The sequence below is a fragment of the Molothrus aeneus genome, chromosome 6 (genome assembly GCF_037042795.1).
Source record: "Molothrus aeneus isolate 106 chromosome 6, BPBGC_Maene_1.0, whole genome shotgun sequence".
NCBI lineage: Eukaryota > Metazoa > Chordata > Aves > Passeriformes > Icteridae > Molothrus > Molothrus aeneus.
The window spans coordinates 59367045-59381069 of NC_089651.1; the positions used below are offsets into that span (position 1 = coordinate 59367045).

Sequence of the window (14025 nt, forward strand, 5' to 3'; positions counted from 1 at the left end):
ATTTGAACAGCAAAGTCCCTGAATTCTACACAAACCCTGGGAAATTGCTTCCAGGAAAAGAATCCTGCCCCTCTGCTCAGCCAGAGTGCTGTGCCCAGCCCTGGGCTCCTCAGGGACACGGAGATGCTGGAGCAGGAACAGCAGAGGCAAATCCTCCCATGAGGATGAAGGGAGTGGAGCCTCTCGCAGGAGGAAAGGCTGAAGGAGCTGGGAATGTTCAGCCCCAAGAAGAGACAACAGGGGAGACCTCATCAATGTGTATAAATATCCAAAGGGGTGCCAAGAGGATGGAGCAGGCACTGCTCTGTGGACAAGAGGATTGAGCAGGAACTGATGCCCACAAGGTCCACCTGAACGTGAGGAAGAAGTTCCCTGAACAGAGACAAGAGAAGGTGTGGAGTCTCCCTCACTGGAGATATTCCAGAGCCATCTGGACACAATTCCATGCCCTGTGCTCCAGGAGGGCCCCTCTTGAGCAGGGAGGTGGGACCAGATGAGCCCCTGTGGTCCCTTCCAGCCTTGCCTGTTCTGGGATTCTCAGAGTCTTCCTCGTGTTATACAGAACTGCCAACAGCAAAAGGAAAAATAAATCTTGTTTACACCGTTTCCAACAGCCACTTTCCTTGGATACAAACCATCATCCAGCCAAACACAGCAAGCCTGATGGTGTGCTCTATTTCCAGTGAGGATTCTTCCAACACCTTCCATTCACCTTCCACAGGGAGCAGAAGGGAGATGAAGCCCTGAAGCAGCAATTGAACTGCACAGTGAAGGGAAGCAGTGAAGCAGCTGGGGGAGGGAGGTGGTGCCTGGCTGTGCCCAGGCTGTGGGGGCTCAGAGGAGACGCGCAGACCCTGCTGAGCTCAGCCCCAGCGAATGCTGCACATGCAGGGAGCTGCAGGGCCTGAACCCAGCCAGGAGCATCTCACCAGGAGCATCTCCTGCGTGTGAGTCCAGCAGGGAGGAGTGAGGCTGCCTCTCCCAGATGAGGTATCTGCTAACCAGGAATGACTGTGGCACCTGAGGAACCTGCAGGGGGGCTCAGGGGTGAGGAAGAGGCACCTCTGTGTCTGGGTTTCTCCCCCACCTGGCTGGGCTGCTGCTCTCCGTGGAGATGAGCCACGAGGCTGGGAGAAAGGACTTGGAATATGGAATCACAAGAGGATCTCTTTGAAAAGGCACTAGGAAGAAGCATATAGTTGTAGGTTAACAAGGTTTATCCTGTTTCCAATCACTGAGTGGGACAAAAACTGTACAGTTTGGGGCTTGTAGGGAAAAAAAAATGCTGCAGAGTTTTGTTTTTTTTTTTTTAACAGCAAAAGCATGAAAAGAAAAGTAAAGCTATTTTCAAATTATTAAAATGCTGAACATGTATACAGCAAAATTATACTAAAAACAGCAGCAGACAAAATCCATCCCATCACCATTGGCAAGGGACATGTAAAATGTTTATAAGGTTAACTATAAAACAATTTTACAACCAAAATATGAACAGGCCAATTCAAGTATATATATATACAGAATATATTAAAATCATATAAATTATATATTTATACAAAGGGCACAAATATAGCAAAAAGCTATAGTTGATTAAACAGAACTGAGCTTGAATGATCAATTTCACTAGAGATGTTATAGATTTCTCCCCATTTTTTTGTTAAAACCTGGATAGATTGATACCTCAGATACCAAGAGTACAGAAAGCATAAAGGGAAAAAGAAAAACCAACCACAAATCAAAGAGTTACCATTCTGCATGAAATGAGCCTAACAGTGGGCAGGGAACACCTCATATGAAATTCTGATTTAATTATTTCCATAGTAAACATTTATCAGCTCTCTTAAAAAGTCACGAATTTCAAGTGATCCACTTCAGATGTACCACCCCAGTGCATATATTTGATTACATTTGAATGTTGTTTGATTTGCAAACATTTGGGGGAAAAAAAAGAGATACAAACACAACTCAATCTGCAAAAGAAAAGGTGACAGATGGCAGCAAGTTGAAAAGTGAACAAAAATGCTCAGCTGAACTGGAAATGATGCTCTCCCTTCTAGTGAAAATGCTTTAAAGTGAGCTTAAAAAAATAACTTATTTTAAATTGCTTTTTTTTTTTAAATTTGAAAACATAACAGCAAATAACCACAACGCACTGAAGCTCTTGAGAATCTAAACAGTCCCAGCCATGGGCTCAGATTTAAAGACAAGACTAAGTGCTCTCCTGAATTCAGGTTTTTGGAAATAAATTCTGTCCCAGCTGCACCTAAACCTCCTGCTGTGGCACCACCCTTCATCACTGCAGCAATGCCTGGACACAGCTCTGGCTTCATCAGGGTGCCCAGAGCAGCTGGGGCTGCCCCTGGATCCCTGGCAGTGCCCAAGGCCAGGCTGGACAGGGCTTGGAGCACCCTGGGGCAGTGGAAGGTTTCCCTGCCCATGGCAGGGGGTGGAACAGGATGGGCTTTAAGGTCCCTTCCAACCCAAACCATTTTGGGAATCTGTGGCCTCCACTCACCCAAAGGTCCTGGGCAAGGAGCACTGAGGGCAAGCAAAGCAGAAACAAAAAGGCCAGACCACACATAGACAGAACATCAGCTTAAACCCCAGAGCTGAGTATGGAAAAGAGCAAAGTGGTTTCACCAGATGCAGGTTAAATGGAAAAAAAAAAAAAAAAACAAACAACAAAACCAGAAAATAATCAGCCATCTCCCATACCTAATAGCCAGTGGATATCTACTACACTGAAAGGAAATCAATGCAAACATGATTTCCTCAGTTTCAAGTAATCTTTGATGCCCTTTTGGCCAGCTGTGTTATATCATAATAGATATTTTAATAGCTTTTATCCTCTACACTTTAGGCAGCTAATTTTTCTCTTACATATCCAATTATCTCTAGTGAACATTCACCTATGGTTGTCCACACATTCTGTATTTGCTCCTTGAGAAACTATTCAAGTTAAATTATATTGCAAATTAAAGACAGTTACATTCTGTATGTTCCTTCTAGATTTGAAAAATAGGTTTTAAAGGCTTGTCAAAGTTTAGAAGAAAAAACCTTTCCATTAAAAAATCTTAGCTTAAAAAAATCATTTAAGACACCTTTTTCTGATCCAGGGTACTAATAAAAAGATTACAAATATACTACAATTTGACCAAGAAGACTCCATGAATATGCTGCTTTCGAGCATGCAACACCACTGATATCTGTCGAGTTCCAGGTATCAATGTATCCCAACCCCACCACGGTCCCTCCATCCCCGCCCCACCGCCCCCTATATTAACAACATTATAAAAAAAGGTAAAATCTAGAATTAGTGGCAAAAAAATCTTCACAGTAAACCGTTCAAAAACACTTTTTATTGTGGTCATTTCCGTGCGGTTCCTCAGTCGATGGGGCCCTGAAAGATGAGCTTGACGCAGTTGTCTCCGGTGAGCTGCGTGGCGCAGAAGGGGCAGGCGGCGTGGAAGGCGTGAGTGCCGTGAGGCAGCGGGATCTGGGCCCAGTATTTGGCAGTTTTCTCGGAGCACACGTGTCCGCAGGGGGTGAAGGCGTGCGTGGGGGGCCCGGCGTCCACGTAGAAGCCGGCCTCGCAGCCCAGCCACAGGGGCACGTAGCGGCCCACGGTTCTGCACATGGGGCACTCGCGCTCGTTCACCTCCGCGTCGCTGCGGTGGCCCCAGTTGTGGTAGCCGTGCACGTGGCCGCAGCTGAGGTAGGCCCAAGGCTGCTTCTCCTCCACGTCCTTCTTCTTCACCACGTCCTTGCGGGTCATGCTGGGGAAGGCCAAGGTGTTGAAGCCCACGGGGCACTGGGGCCGGGCGGCGTTGATCTCCTGCCGCAGAGCCTCGATGTGTTTCTGCGTCGGCGAGTGCAGGAGCCCGTCCGCCGTCCGCCACAGCAGCGTGGCCCCGCACAGGTCGATCAGGGAGCCGTCCTGCAGCACGTTGGTCTCGTTTTCTACCTGGTGGCAGGACACAAAGAGCTTTTACACACACTGGCACCGTGATGTTTTTTGAAAAAATCCCTTCGTCACCATGATATTTCTTGAAAAAAAATCCCTTCGCCGCTGGGATTTCTTCTCCTGGAAAGCTGAGAAGCCTCCAAAAGAAATGTAAACAATGATCTGACTGTTTCTCCTTGTGTTTTGCTGCTTTGGAATGTGCTAGGTGATTGTTTGATTGTGAATTGTTTAAATTTATTGACCAATCACAGTCCAGCTGTGTCAAGGCTCTGAGGAGTCACAGGTTTTTATTATTCATTCTTGTTAAGCCTTCTGTCTGTATCCTTTCTCTATAGTTTAGTATAGTTTTAGTATAGCATTCCTATAATATAATATAATAATCAATCAGCCTTCTGATGTATCCTTTCTCTATAGTTTAGTATAGTTTTAGTATAGCATTCCTATAATATAATATAATATAATAATCAATCAGCCTTCTGATGTATCCTTTCTGTATAGTTTTGGTATAGCATTCTTTTAATACAATACAATATCATCAAATAATAAATGAGCCTTCTAATGTATCTTTTCTCTACTTCTTTCATATAGTTTTAGTATAGCATTCTTTTAATACAATACAATATCATCAAATAATAAATGAGCCTTCTAATGTATCTTTTCTCTACTTCTTTCATATAGTTTAGTATAGCATTCTTTTAATATAATATCATCAAATAATCAATCAGCCTTCTGTTGTATCCTTTCTCTATTTTTTAGTATAGTTTTAGTATGGCATTCTTTTAATATAATACAAATATATCATCAAATAATAAATCAGCCTTCTGAGAACATGCAGTCAGATTCCCATCTCTTCCCTCCTCCTGGGGGCCTCACAAACACCACACAGACACCACATCACCTTTCTCAGTATTTAACCTGCTTAATTTTGTCTTATTGTTGTCCTGAATCCACCTCACCTCCTAACCTATATCTAGGATTATAATGAGCACTGCTCTCTTATTCTGTGCTTGTACAGGGGATTTGCATTTGCAGCTGCAATATAAATTATTATACAGTCTTTGGGCCCCTGAGCACACATTTTTTTCCTCCAATATTGATTCTCTGTTCCTTTGTCATATTTCAGTAAGTCCTGATAGACTGAAGAAAAGACATGCCATTCCCTGAGGGCTGCATTAGCAGATTCTCTCCTGGAATTCTTTGCCCACATTACACTGACAGAAGCTGTTCACACAGTAAAATAAAAAAGTCCTTTTTGGAGTAAAAACTGCTATCCAGGACAGGCCAGCTGTCCTGCCTCTCAGAAACCATTTTTTCAGGGGTAGTGGCAAGGGTCAAGCACTTTGCAGAAGCATGAGCTCCCAGAGTGTGCCTCAGCAGCAGCACAGGTACCTGCATGGCTTAGCACTGCAGCAGACAGAATCAGCAGCTGAATTTCTCAGGTGACAAATTGGAAGTCACACAGGCTCAGCTTATGAACAATTAACCACCCCACTCATTAGCCCTCTTATTTAATGAGGTATTCCAAGCAAACACAGCCCCATCGTGCACTGCCTAAAGGCTTCTCTCTCATTAAAAGCAGGTACTTACAACATTTTCAGGGGATTATTATAAACACACATTGTACTTGACTGAAATATTCTTTATCTTAATGTCACAAACATATAAGCAATCCATGCCTTTGCTATCAGTTCATTAGTGATGAATATATATTAAAAAGGCTCTTTATAAAATTAAAGAGAAAAACACACCTACTGCCTGGCTTTATGCACAGAAAGTATGCAGAAAATACCACTAATGCAGAACAAACAGCCAAATACAAACAAATACATTAAGTAGGTCACATGAAATCATCACATCTGCCTAAGAATACTATGAATGACAACCAGTGTAGCATTTACATTTTAATCCAGTTTAAATTCACAGATTAACTGTGGATCATCCTTGCACAAAACACCTCAGTGGTACAATACAGACTACAGATAAGAGGTCACCACTGCCAAGTAATTCCAGCAGAAAAATGTAGTGGTTCAAGTAGAGATGAGAGAAGCCTTGTTCTATTGCTCTTTTCAGATAATTCCTTCACATACAGCAAAACAAAAAGCTCCCCTCATATGCAACGTGTTCAATTCATTATACAGCCTGCATTTGGTTTTATGAACCCAATCAAGGAATACTGATCACATCAATACCAGTGTGCCATGCAATTTTATTTAAATGAGCATTCAACTCGTTTTGGATGCAGGGAGGGGGATTCATTTGTTTTGCTGTGCCTCTCTTTAGCAGCAATAAAAAGGTGTTTTGCTAACCACAAAGGCTGCAATTGCCACATCATCTGTCCAGGTCCCCAGGCAACATCTGCCTGCCACCATCAGTGTGACAGAGCAATTTATGTCCTGAAGGGTGTCTGCTGGAAGCAGAGCAGCCCAACTCCATTCCCCTAACTCCTTCTGCAGGTAGTTTTCTGCAAAGCCAATGGCAGAGTTGCAAAGTCAGTTAATTGAACTTCTCTCCTGGTTTTATGTGTCACAAGTCCCTGGCAGCTGAAATCTCTCACTTCTGGCAAAGGCAAAGCTCATCCTGCCTCACAGGAGAAAACAGGAATATACTTCCAGGGCTCCTCTTATCTTCCCAGTGGCAGGTAAATCTAACAGAAGCTGCCTTACCCAAACTGCCTTTGCACAAAAGTGGACTCTTCTGGTAGTACTGCAAAAGACAGCTCCCCATGCAGCAACTTCAGACATCCCCATGTCCCTGGAGAACATTCCAGAGATGGAGATTCCAGAGCAGAGTTTATTTTGCTTTAACACTGTGCTATTTCAGTTGGAAAAGTGGCATTAGCAGAAAGCTCTGAGTGTTCTCCCACACACTCAGGAACAGAACAGCAGTGCAAAATCTGCTGTAACACAGATTTACACACTCACAGTGCCACTGCTCAGGGCCAGCCACCCTGTACCTGCCTCCATTCAAAGCCAGGAAAACAAATACCCTGTGTCACTGTTGAGTCAGAAGTGACACTGATAAAGAGTGACACATTCCATGCATTTTCAGAAGGCCAATAACAATTTTATTAGGAACTCATTCCTTTTTATACTCTAGGTCTCTACAGGTGGACCTGATTGGTCCTTTAATTAAAACACCATCACCATTGGCTAATTATGAAGACATCCATTTGTAAACAACCCAATGGGAAAACAGCTTGTTACAAAACACCACCTGTGGATTGTTTCCATTTGATTATCATTCTTTCTCTCCAGCTCCCTGAAACTTCCCAGACTGTTTCATGGGAAAGCTGATCTAGCTTTCTGTCTCTCTGACAAGACTGTCACATCCACAGGACCCCTTCATTAATTTCAGTCACTTCCTGTTGGAGTTCTGGATGTTGAAAATTTTAGACTTTCTGTACAAACAGACTCTGACTTCCTGGAGAACACTTCATTTGACCTGAATTCATGGAACAGGCTTCCAAAATTGACTGATAGCACTGAGATTATGGGTGTGTAGTTGGTTAGAAGTGTGTAATATCACTGGGAGGAAAATTTAAGAGTTTGGGATTTTAGAATATACTAATAAATAGGAAGAAAGATAGAAGTATTAGGGCAGGTTGTAGAAGCAGGTTGTTCTTCTTTACCTTCTTTCTTCTCCATGGGTTTGGGTGGTATTTTATAGTTGAAGAGGAAAGTCCACAGTGGGGACTTTGAGAGATTAGTTATTGAGTTAAAAGTGAAAATAATTTAGGTGTCATTTCTTAATTAGATAGTTTAGCCTTAAAAGACCTTGTAACAAGAGATAGTTAACCATTTTTGTGCCTTGTTAATGAAAAACTACAGAACTCACTGCTGTAAGACTGTGACACTGATAAAAAATAATAAACACCTGAGTCCGAACGCAAACTATCATCTCAAGTACCTTCAATCCCAACCTCAACAAAAATTAAAAATAAAAAAACCAGAACCAACAATTTCCCACTCACCAGTTTGCCCCTGTGCTGAGCAGACCTGGTCTCCCGGAGCGTGTAGACGTCCCCACAGACAGAGATCTCCCTCCACACCCCGGGCTTGGACTCCTCCGTGAAGCCTCCCTTGGGGTGCATCACCAGCACCCCGTTGGTTGTCAGTCCGTCCATGTGGCCATCAGGGTTCTTCCACTTGGCTGCTTTCTCCTGTGTGTGACAGTGACTATCAGAAATGCATCAAAGCAACCTAAGAAAATCCTCTAACAGCTCCTAAAGTGCAGCCTCATTGTTAAAGACAATTGTGACCACGAGTCTCTGCTGGTGATAACTCAGGCACATAAAAATGCAGTTTCTATTTAACACTGCAGCTGGTGCATTGGAGTAATAAAAGTCTAATGACAGTACAAGTTATCAACAAGTACAAGGAGATTTGGGGGCTTGAAAGTAACAGAATATAAACCAGAGCTTGCTTGTAACATCATTATTAGCAGTACTTACACCAAGAAATATATTTTTAGATGAGTCAAAGCCAGCTGCAAAGATCCTTGCTGTGTAGGGTGGGTTCCTGTCACAAACAATCCTGCAGGCAAATCGGGAGATGGTGCTCTGGGTAATCTGGGTTTCATCACTATTTTGATTTCCTGAAATAGTGTCTGTTACTACAAAGTCTATGGGGCTTTCTGTAGACCTCCCAACCTGCAAAAAACAATTAAGATAATGGTATAAATAGAAATACCCACAGAAATATGAAGCATTGAGGACATAGTTTTGCCAGGTTAATACTTTACTGATGACATCAGCAAACTTCTGTCTACTGAATTTTTGGATGTTAATATCCAACCAGAGTCTAACCTGTATTTCCACATTTGTCCCAGGCAGAAATACAACCCAGACGTGGAATGACAAATTTTCACTTACCACAAGTGATGTTCATGCTTGCTTGAAACAGATCAACACAGCTGATCTGTTTGATAATAGTATTGTCACCAAAAAAATGTATTATCACCTTGCTATTTCCTCATCCAACCACTGCAAATTACTTACCTCTACATTCTGTCAGTTGAGAAAGCACTAGCTTAGATTGACAACTTTTATTCACATTTTCCAGTTCCAAATACATTTGCCATGAAAATAAAGGACTTTTTTTAGACCCAGAACTTGGTTATTTAGATATGTCATAACAAAGAGTTACCCACCTTCATGTTTTCAGGATTTATAGTCCCAGAAAGAAGTGTTGTCAGGCAAAACCCACCCTATGTTGAAATTGGTTCCTAATCATGCACATGCACGACTAACAGAATTTTAAAACTTTCTTGAGTTGAGCAGAAATGAAATACACCCAATAGTGTGTAGGAAGGAAGACTGAGTAGACTCAGTAGTAGACAAAAAGATTTTTCTGTCTTGTCAGCTAAAAATTTTAATTCCAAATCTGGAAACATCTGGGACAGAAAACTTCCTGACTACATGGATGGAAGGATCTGACTGCCAGACAGACAGTGAGGCTTTATCAATATTTCCACAGGCAAATTAGTGTTACACCAACTTTGAGCTTAACTGGGAGAGTGGAGCTGAGGAACAAGAAGTGGAACACAATATTAATTTTACAGACACCTTGTGATCAAACAGAATTAGGAATACTCTTCACTGAAATTACCTTCAGTTTTCAGGTATCTATACTGATATTAAATAACCTCCTCACTAAACATGATCTCATTGTCTCTCCAAAAGCTCCATTCTGCTCAGATCTTGATGGGGAGCCATGTATGGTTCTATCATTAACAAACATCTCTGCAAACTAAACCTGCTTTAAAGAAACATTGTTCAAGAGTCAAGGAAATGAGTATTATCCACACCTAAGCCTTGTCACAACTGGATTGATAGGAATAGTGCAGGGATCTCTGCTGTGCTTCTCCTTCAAGCTCTGTTTGCAGGCTGCAGTCTAACACATGGCAGAATTCCTGTCTCCAGTGACACATCCAGTTACTGGCTCCACATCCCAGGGCTCAGCACAGGCAGAAAATGGGATCAGCTCCCGGCACAGGAAATACTCAACAAGGCCTAATCAAAAGTCTACATTTCAATTTCTCACAGAAAGTGTCTACTAGAGTACCCAGGAGAGAGAGTTTAGAAACTATTTAATATGGGATATTCCTGATTTATAGAACTTGACAACTTGAAGCTAAATCTTACAAAGCAATATTCTTCTTCTTTTTGCAGTATTATTTCTACCAGGCTTCTATTTCCCATCCAAAGCAATTCCTGCTAAGAGTCAGCACTGAGCAGCAGCAGGAACCTCATGAATAACTTTTGACTGTTCTCCATCTGTACATGGAGTCTCTTAAAGGATAATCAATAACAAATATGAAATTAATTTGTTCATAACAAGTTTCTGCTTCTTGCAGTCTCTGAAATAGATCATTCTCTCAAAGCTTTTAGATGCAATTAGAGAAAAATCTGCCTCATTTTTCCTTAAAGGATGACAAAGCACACAAGTGTGTGCTCCCAGCCTTGCATCACACTAATCATTCACCACAAAATTCCAATTTCTTTAGATAGGAGCATTAAGATCTATAAACAGTGCATCTATGTGCTTTTTTACATCTCTAGAATGATATGTAGTATTTTATATAAACACTTCACATTTGTGTCACAAATATGTATATCCAAAATCAAATCTTTTCAATATTTGGTTTTCTTCCCTTTTCCAGCTGAGAAAGCCTTCTAGAGGATCAGTCTCACGTATTGTGCTACTTTTCAGCATTTGAATTTATTTGAAAAAGTGGCCTTCAAAATCTGGCCATTTTCTCAAGCTCTGTATTAAAGCATGAATTTGGGTTTGAGATCACCTGAAAAGCAAGTACCTAAGGAATAAATGCAAAACTTGATGCTATCAACATCCACCCTGCAGAACTTTCACCTCATCTGCAGCTGCAGGCAGACCACAGTCACTACAGACCCAGTCCATTATTCAGAGCTGCTCTTTACACACTTCATTACTCATTTTTCTCCCATTTTCCACCACAGCACAGAAGACTTTCTTCTTTTAGCAACTTCAGGCTGTACTTTGGGACCCTTCTTGTTAAAACTGTGTCATCTGATTGGCCCAAGTTACTTCCAACAAGAACCCATAAATGTGCCAGGTGCTGCAGAGGCAGCAGGGTTGTGTCCTCTGCAGGTGATTGTTAAACTGTATGAGAGGCAGGCTTTGCTGCTGTCAGTAAAACACTGCTCCTGACAAGGCAAACTCTGCCAGCACAGAATTGAACAGCTGCAGGTTCTTGGGCTTCAACAGAATTTCACTCTGGTGAGAGTGAGAATTGGAGTCTGTGTCTTCTGAAGGGTCATTTTTCAGAAAAAAAATCAATGCTTTGTATTGAATGTACCTGCTTCTTGTATAAACTTGTGGTTATTTAGGGTAGGAGCTGCACATTTTGGGTTTTGTAGTGGCATGAGAAGATATAATCAACCCATTTTCACCCCATCAAACCATAAAGGAACAGGTTTAACTTCACCTAATGCATATCAACAGAATGGTTAAACTCTGAGGAAAATCTTCATTTATAGCAGCACATGGATGCTGGATCATATAGAGCCTGGGGAATGCTAGAAGAACAGATTTGTGCATTCTTTTTTGTAATTAAATGAAGAAATCTGACCTGGATGCCACTCAGACAAAGGTGCACAGCAGCATTTGCACACAGATTTCATAACATAGTTACATTTGAAAAACCCAAAAAACAAAACTACGAACAACACAGCAGAGCAACAGCTCAAGAAGCACAGTGGGAATAAAGAACAAAAAGCGAAGTGATTTGCCCAGGATAATACATGTTAACTGCAGTCAAAGTGGGGTCCTAAGGCTCAGGATAATCCTGTGGTCCAGGAATTATCCTTCCCTTTTCAACTTGCACATCCTACACAAGCCAAGAACACACATTTAAAAAGAAAACATCAAACTCCAAGCATTGTCTGTCCAAGTGATGCCTGACCAACCATGAAACTCTGCTCTGTGGATCAACAGACATGAATTTTGTCATCAGGTACCACAGGGTTCCACTAAACATCCTCAAGGAACTTTTCTCCAACAGATTCATGAGAACAGTTACAATCTAATGGCTCATACAAATAATGGAAACCTCTTCAGCTGCTGTGGTCCTGCTTCAGGGGGGAATTATTGCCACAGTCCAGCAGACCACTCCTGCAGGCCAATGCAGGGAATGCAATCCTCAGGAAAGAGCCAGAGAGCAGAAACCTGAACCAGGACACAGCACTCGAGGTCACACTGAGATCAAGTCACAGCAGGACCCTCCCCACACCCCAAGACTGAAATGGTGTCTTATTCCCCAAAAAAGCTGTACCCACCACTAGGACACTGTGCAATAGATGTCTATAGAGTATGCCCAGAAAAAGCAGCTCTTCTGCAACTCTTTATTCATTTTTACTGTACTCAAGAAGAGGAAAATTCCAGCTTTCAAAAATGGCTTTTCAAAATTTATATACAGGAAAAAATTGTGCTGTAGCTACTCAAGAGCTAAACAAGCATCACACAGTAACCCCAATGGATGGGTTACATTTTTCTTTCACTAGTCAACACAGAAAAACCTATTTCAGTTCATCCTGGCTGTTCAATCCTTCATTCTGCAGCAAATGAATAAGACTGGGTTTTAATCAATTCCTATTTGGACCTAATAGTTTCAGACACACTGGAAAATTTAATATAGAGCAAAACACAGAAGTCAAGAGAAGCAACAACACCTCCAAAGAGTTATTTCCTCTCTGTCAACAGCACTCAGCTGCTGACCCTTTTAAATATGAAAGGCTGAATGAGGAGGGATAACAATTCCTGGTGACATGCTCTAGGTAACACAGACCTGACAGTCCAGAATAAAAAGGGTTGTTTGGCATGTTTGGGTTCTCCAAATTTGAAGTCTAAGTACACACAGGATTTCTGCTCTCTTTTAATACATAAACATAACCATGGCACAAGAATAGCACTTAGGTTACTGGATTGGTAAATGATGCAGGCAAACACAAATGCAGGCAGGGGACACTGAGCACGTGCTGGACAATGGATGGGAGCTTAGAGAAACTCAGCCCACACCACCTGAGGGATCTGCACACCCCTCAGAACTCAGCATAATGAGTGAAATGATAAATATAATTTATCACTGCTTTGTCTCCCCTACTGCCCAGCTCCTTTTGCCTCCCTCCTTCCCCATCCCATGTCCTACTCCTTCCACTTCCTTTTTACTCCAGCTACATGATTATCTGGAGGGGGTGGGTGTAATTCTGTGCTCACTCATGAACCCAAACAGAGCACACTTTTCTCTCCAGTACTGTTTGTCTTTGGAGAAAAGGCAGAGCACAATTAAAGGAGTAACTCAGTAAGAATATTAAGAGATGCTGCTGTGGGTTTTCAAAGAGCACAATAATGCAAAATTTCCAAGTGCTCCCATATATATAAATGCAGCTGGGTCAGACTGTGGAAATCCCCCAGGTCTCAGAGAATACCCAGAGGATAAGGCAGAACTGGGGTTTCTTATGTTGCTTGTAAAGAACAATCCAAGTATTTTAGAGCCTTACCTGAAACATGTCAGTATCTCTGTCATGAATATATTCCACTATAACTGTCTGGGTTCTGGATAACGTGTAAGAGATGCTGTGGTGGCCTTTTGAGCTGATTGCCTGTGGATAAAAAAAAAAGTCTATTACACACAAAAATACTGTACTCAAATCATTTTTCTACATAAACACCTTTGCTGTGATCAGGAAAAGCAGTGTAGGGTAACATGTTATTACAAGGTTGGCTAAGCACATACAATAGGATTTCTTTTGTTTGTTTTTAATGGAAAACCCCAAACTGCACTCGTTTGTTTCTAGTTCAGAAGCACCCAATGCTTTTTTTACATTTTTATATATATTTTTACATACAGAATATCATTTTTATATGGTATTCTGTGTGTAAAAAATATTGTATTTTTTTCAAACACCTTTTTTACTCTGAAATTATATTTAATTCCTAACCCTTGCAGCAACTTGTACCCTAGCAAAGACTTGGAGCTGAGGGAGCTTTGGCTTGTTTATTTTTGAAGTAAGTGAACAATAGAAC

The 14025-nt window shown here is 41.7% G+C and overlaps 1 protein-coding gene across 2 annotated transcripts in view; it reads right to left on the bottom strand.

Annotated features, from left to right (window-relative positions):
- Positions 1-3306: 3306 nt before the first annotated feature.
- PELI2 (pellino E3 ubiquitin protein ligase family member 2) overlaps positions 3307-14025 on the bottom strand; it is a 66512-nt gene continuing 55793 nt past the window's right edge. For both annotated transcript variants that reach the window (XM_066552212.1, XM_066552211.1), the window contains 4 exons: positions 13500-13601; positions 8415-8612; positions 7935-8123; positions 3307-3964 (listed from right to left, as the gene is read on the bottom strand). In XM_066552212.1, coding sequence (XP_066408309.1) covers positions 3386-3964; positions 7935-8123; positions 8415-8612; positions 13500-13601 — 1068 coding nt within the window. In that variant the 3' untranslated portion in view covers positions 3307-3385. The remainder of the gene's footprint in view (positions 3965-7934; positions 8124-8414; positions 8613-13499; positions 13602-14025) is intronic.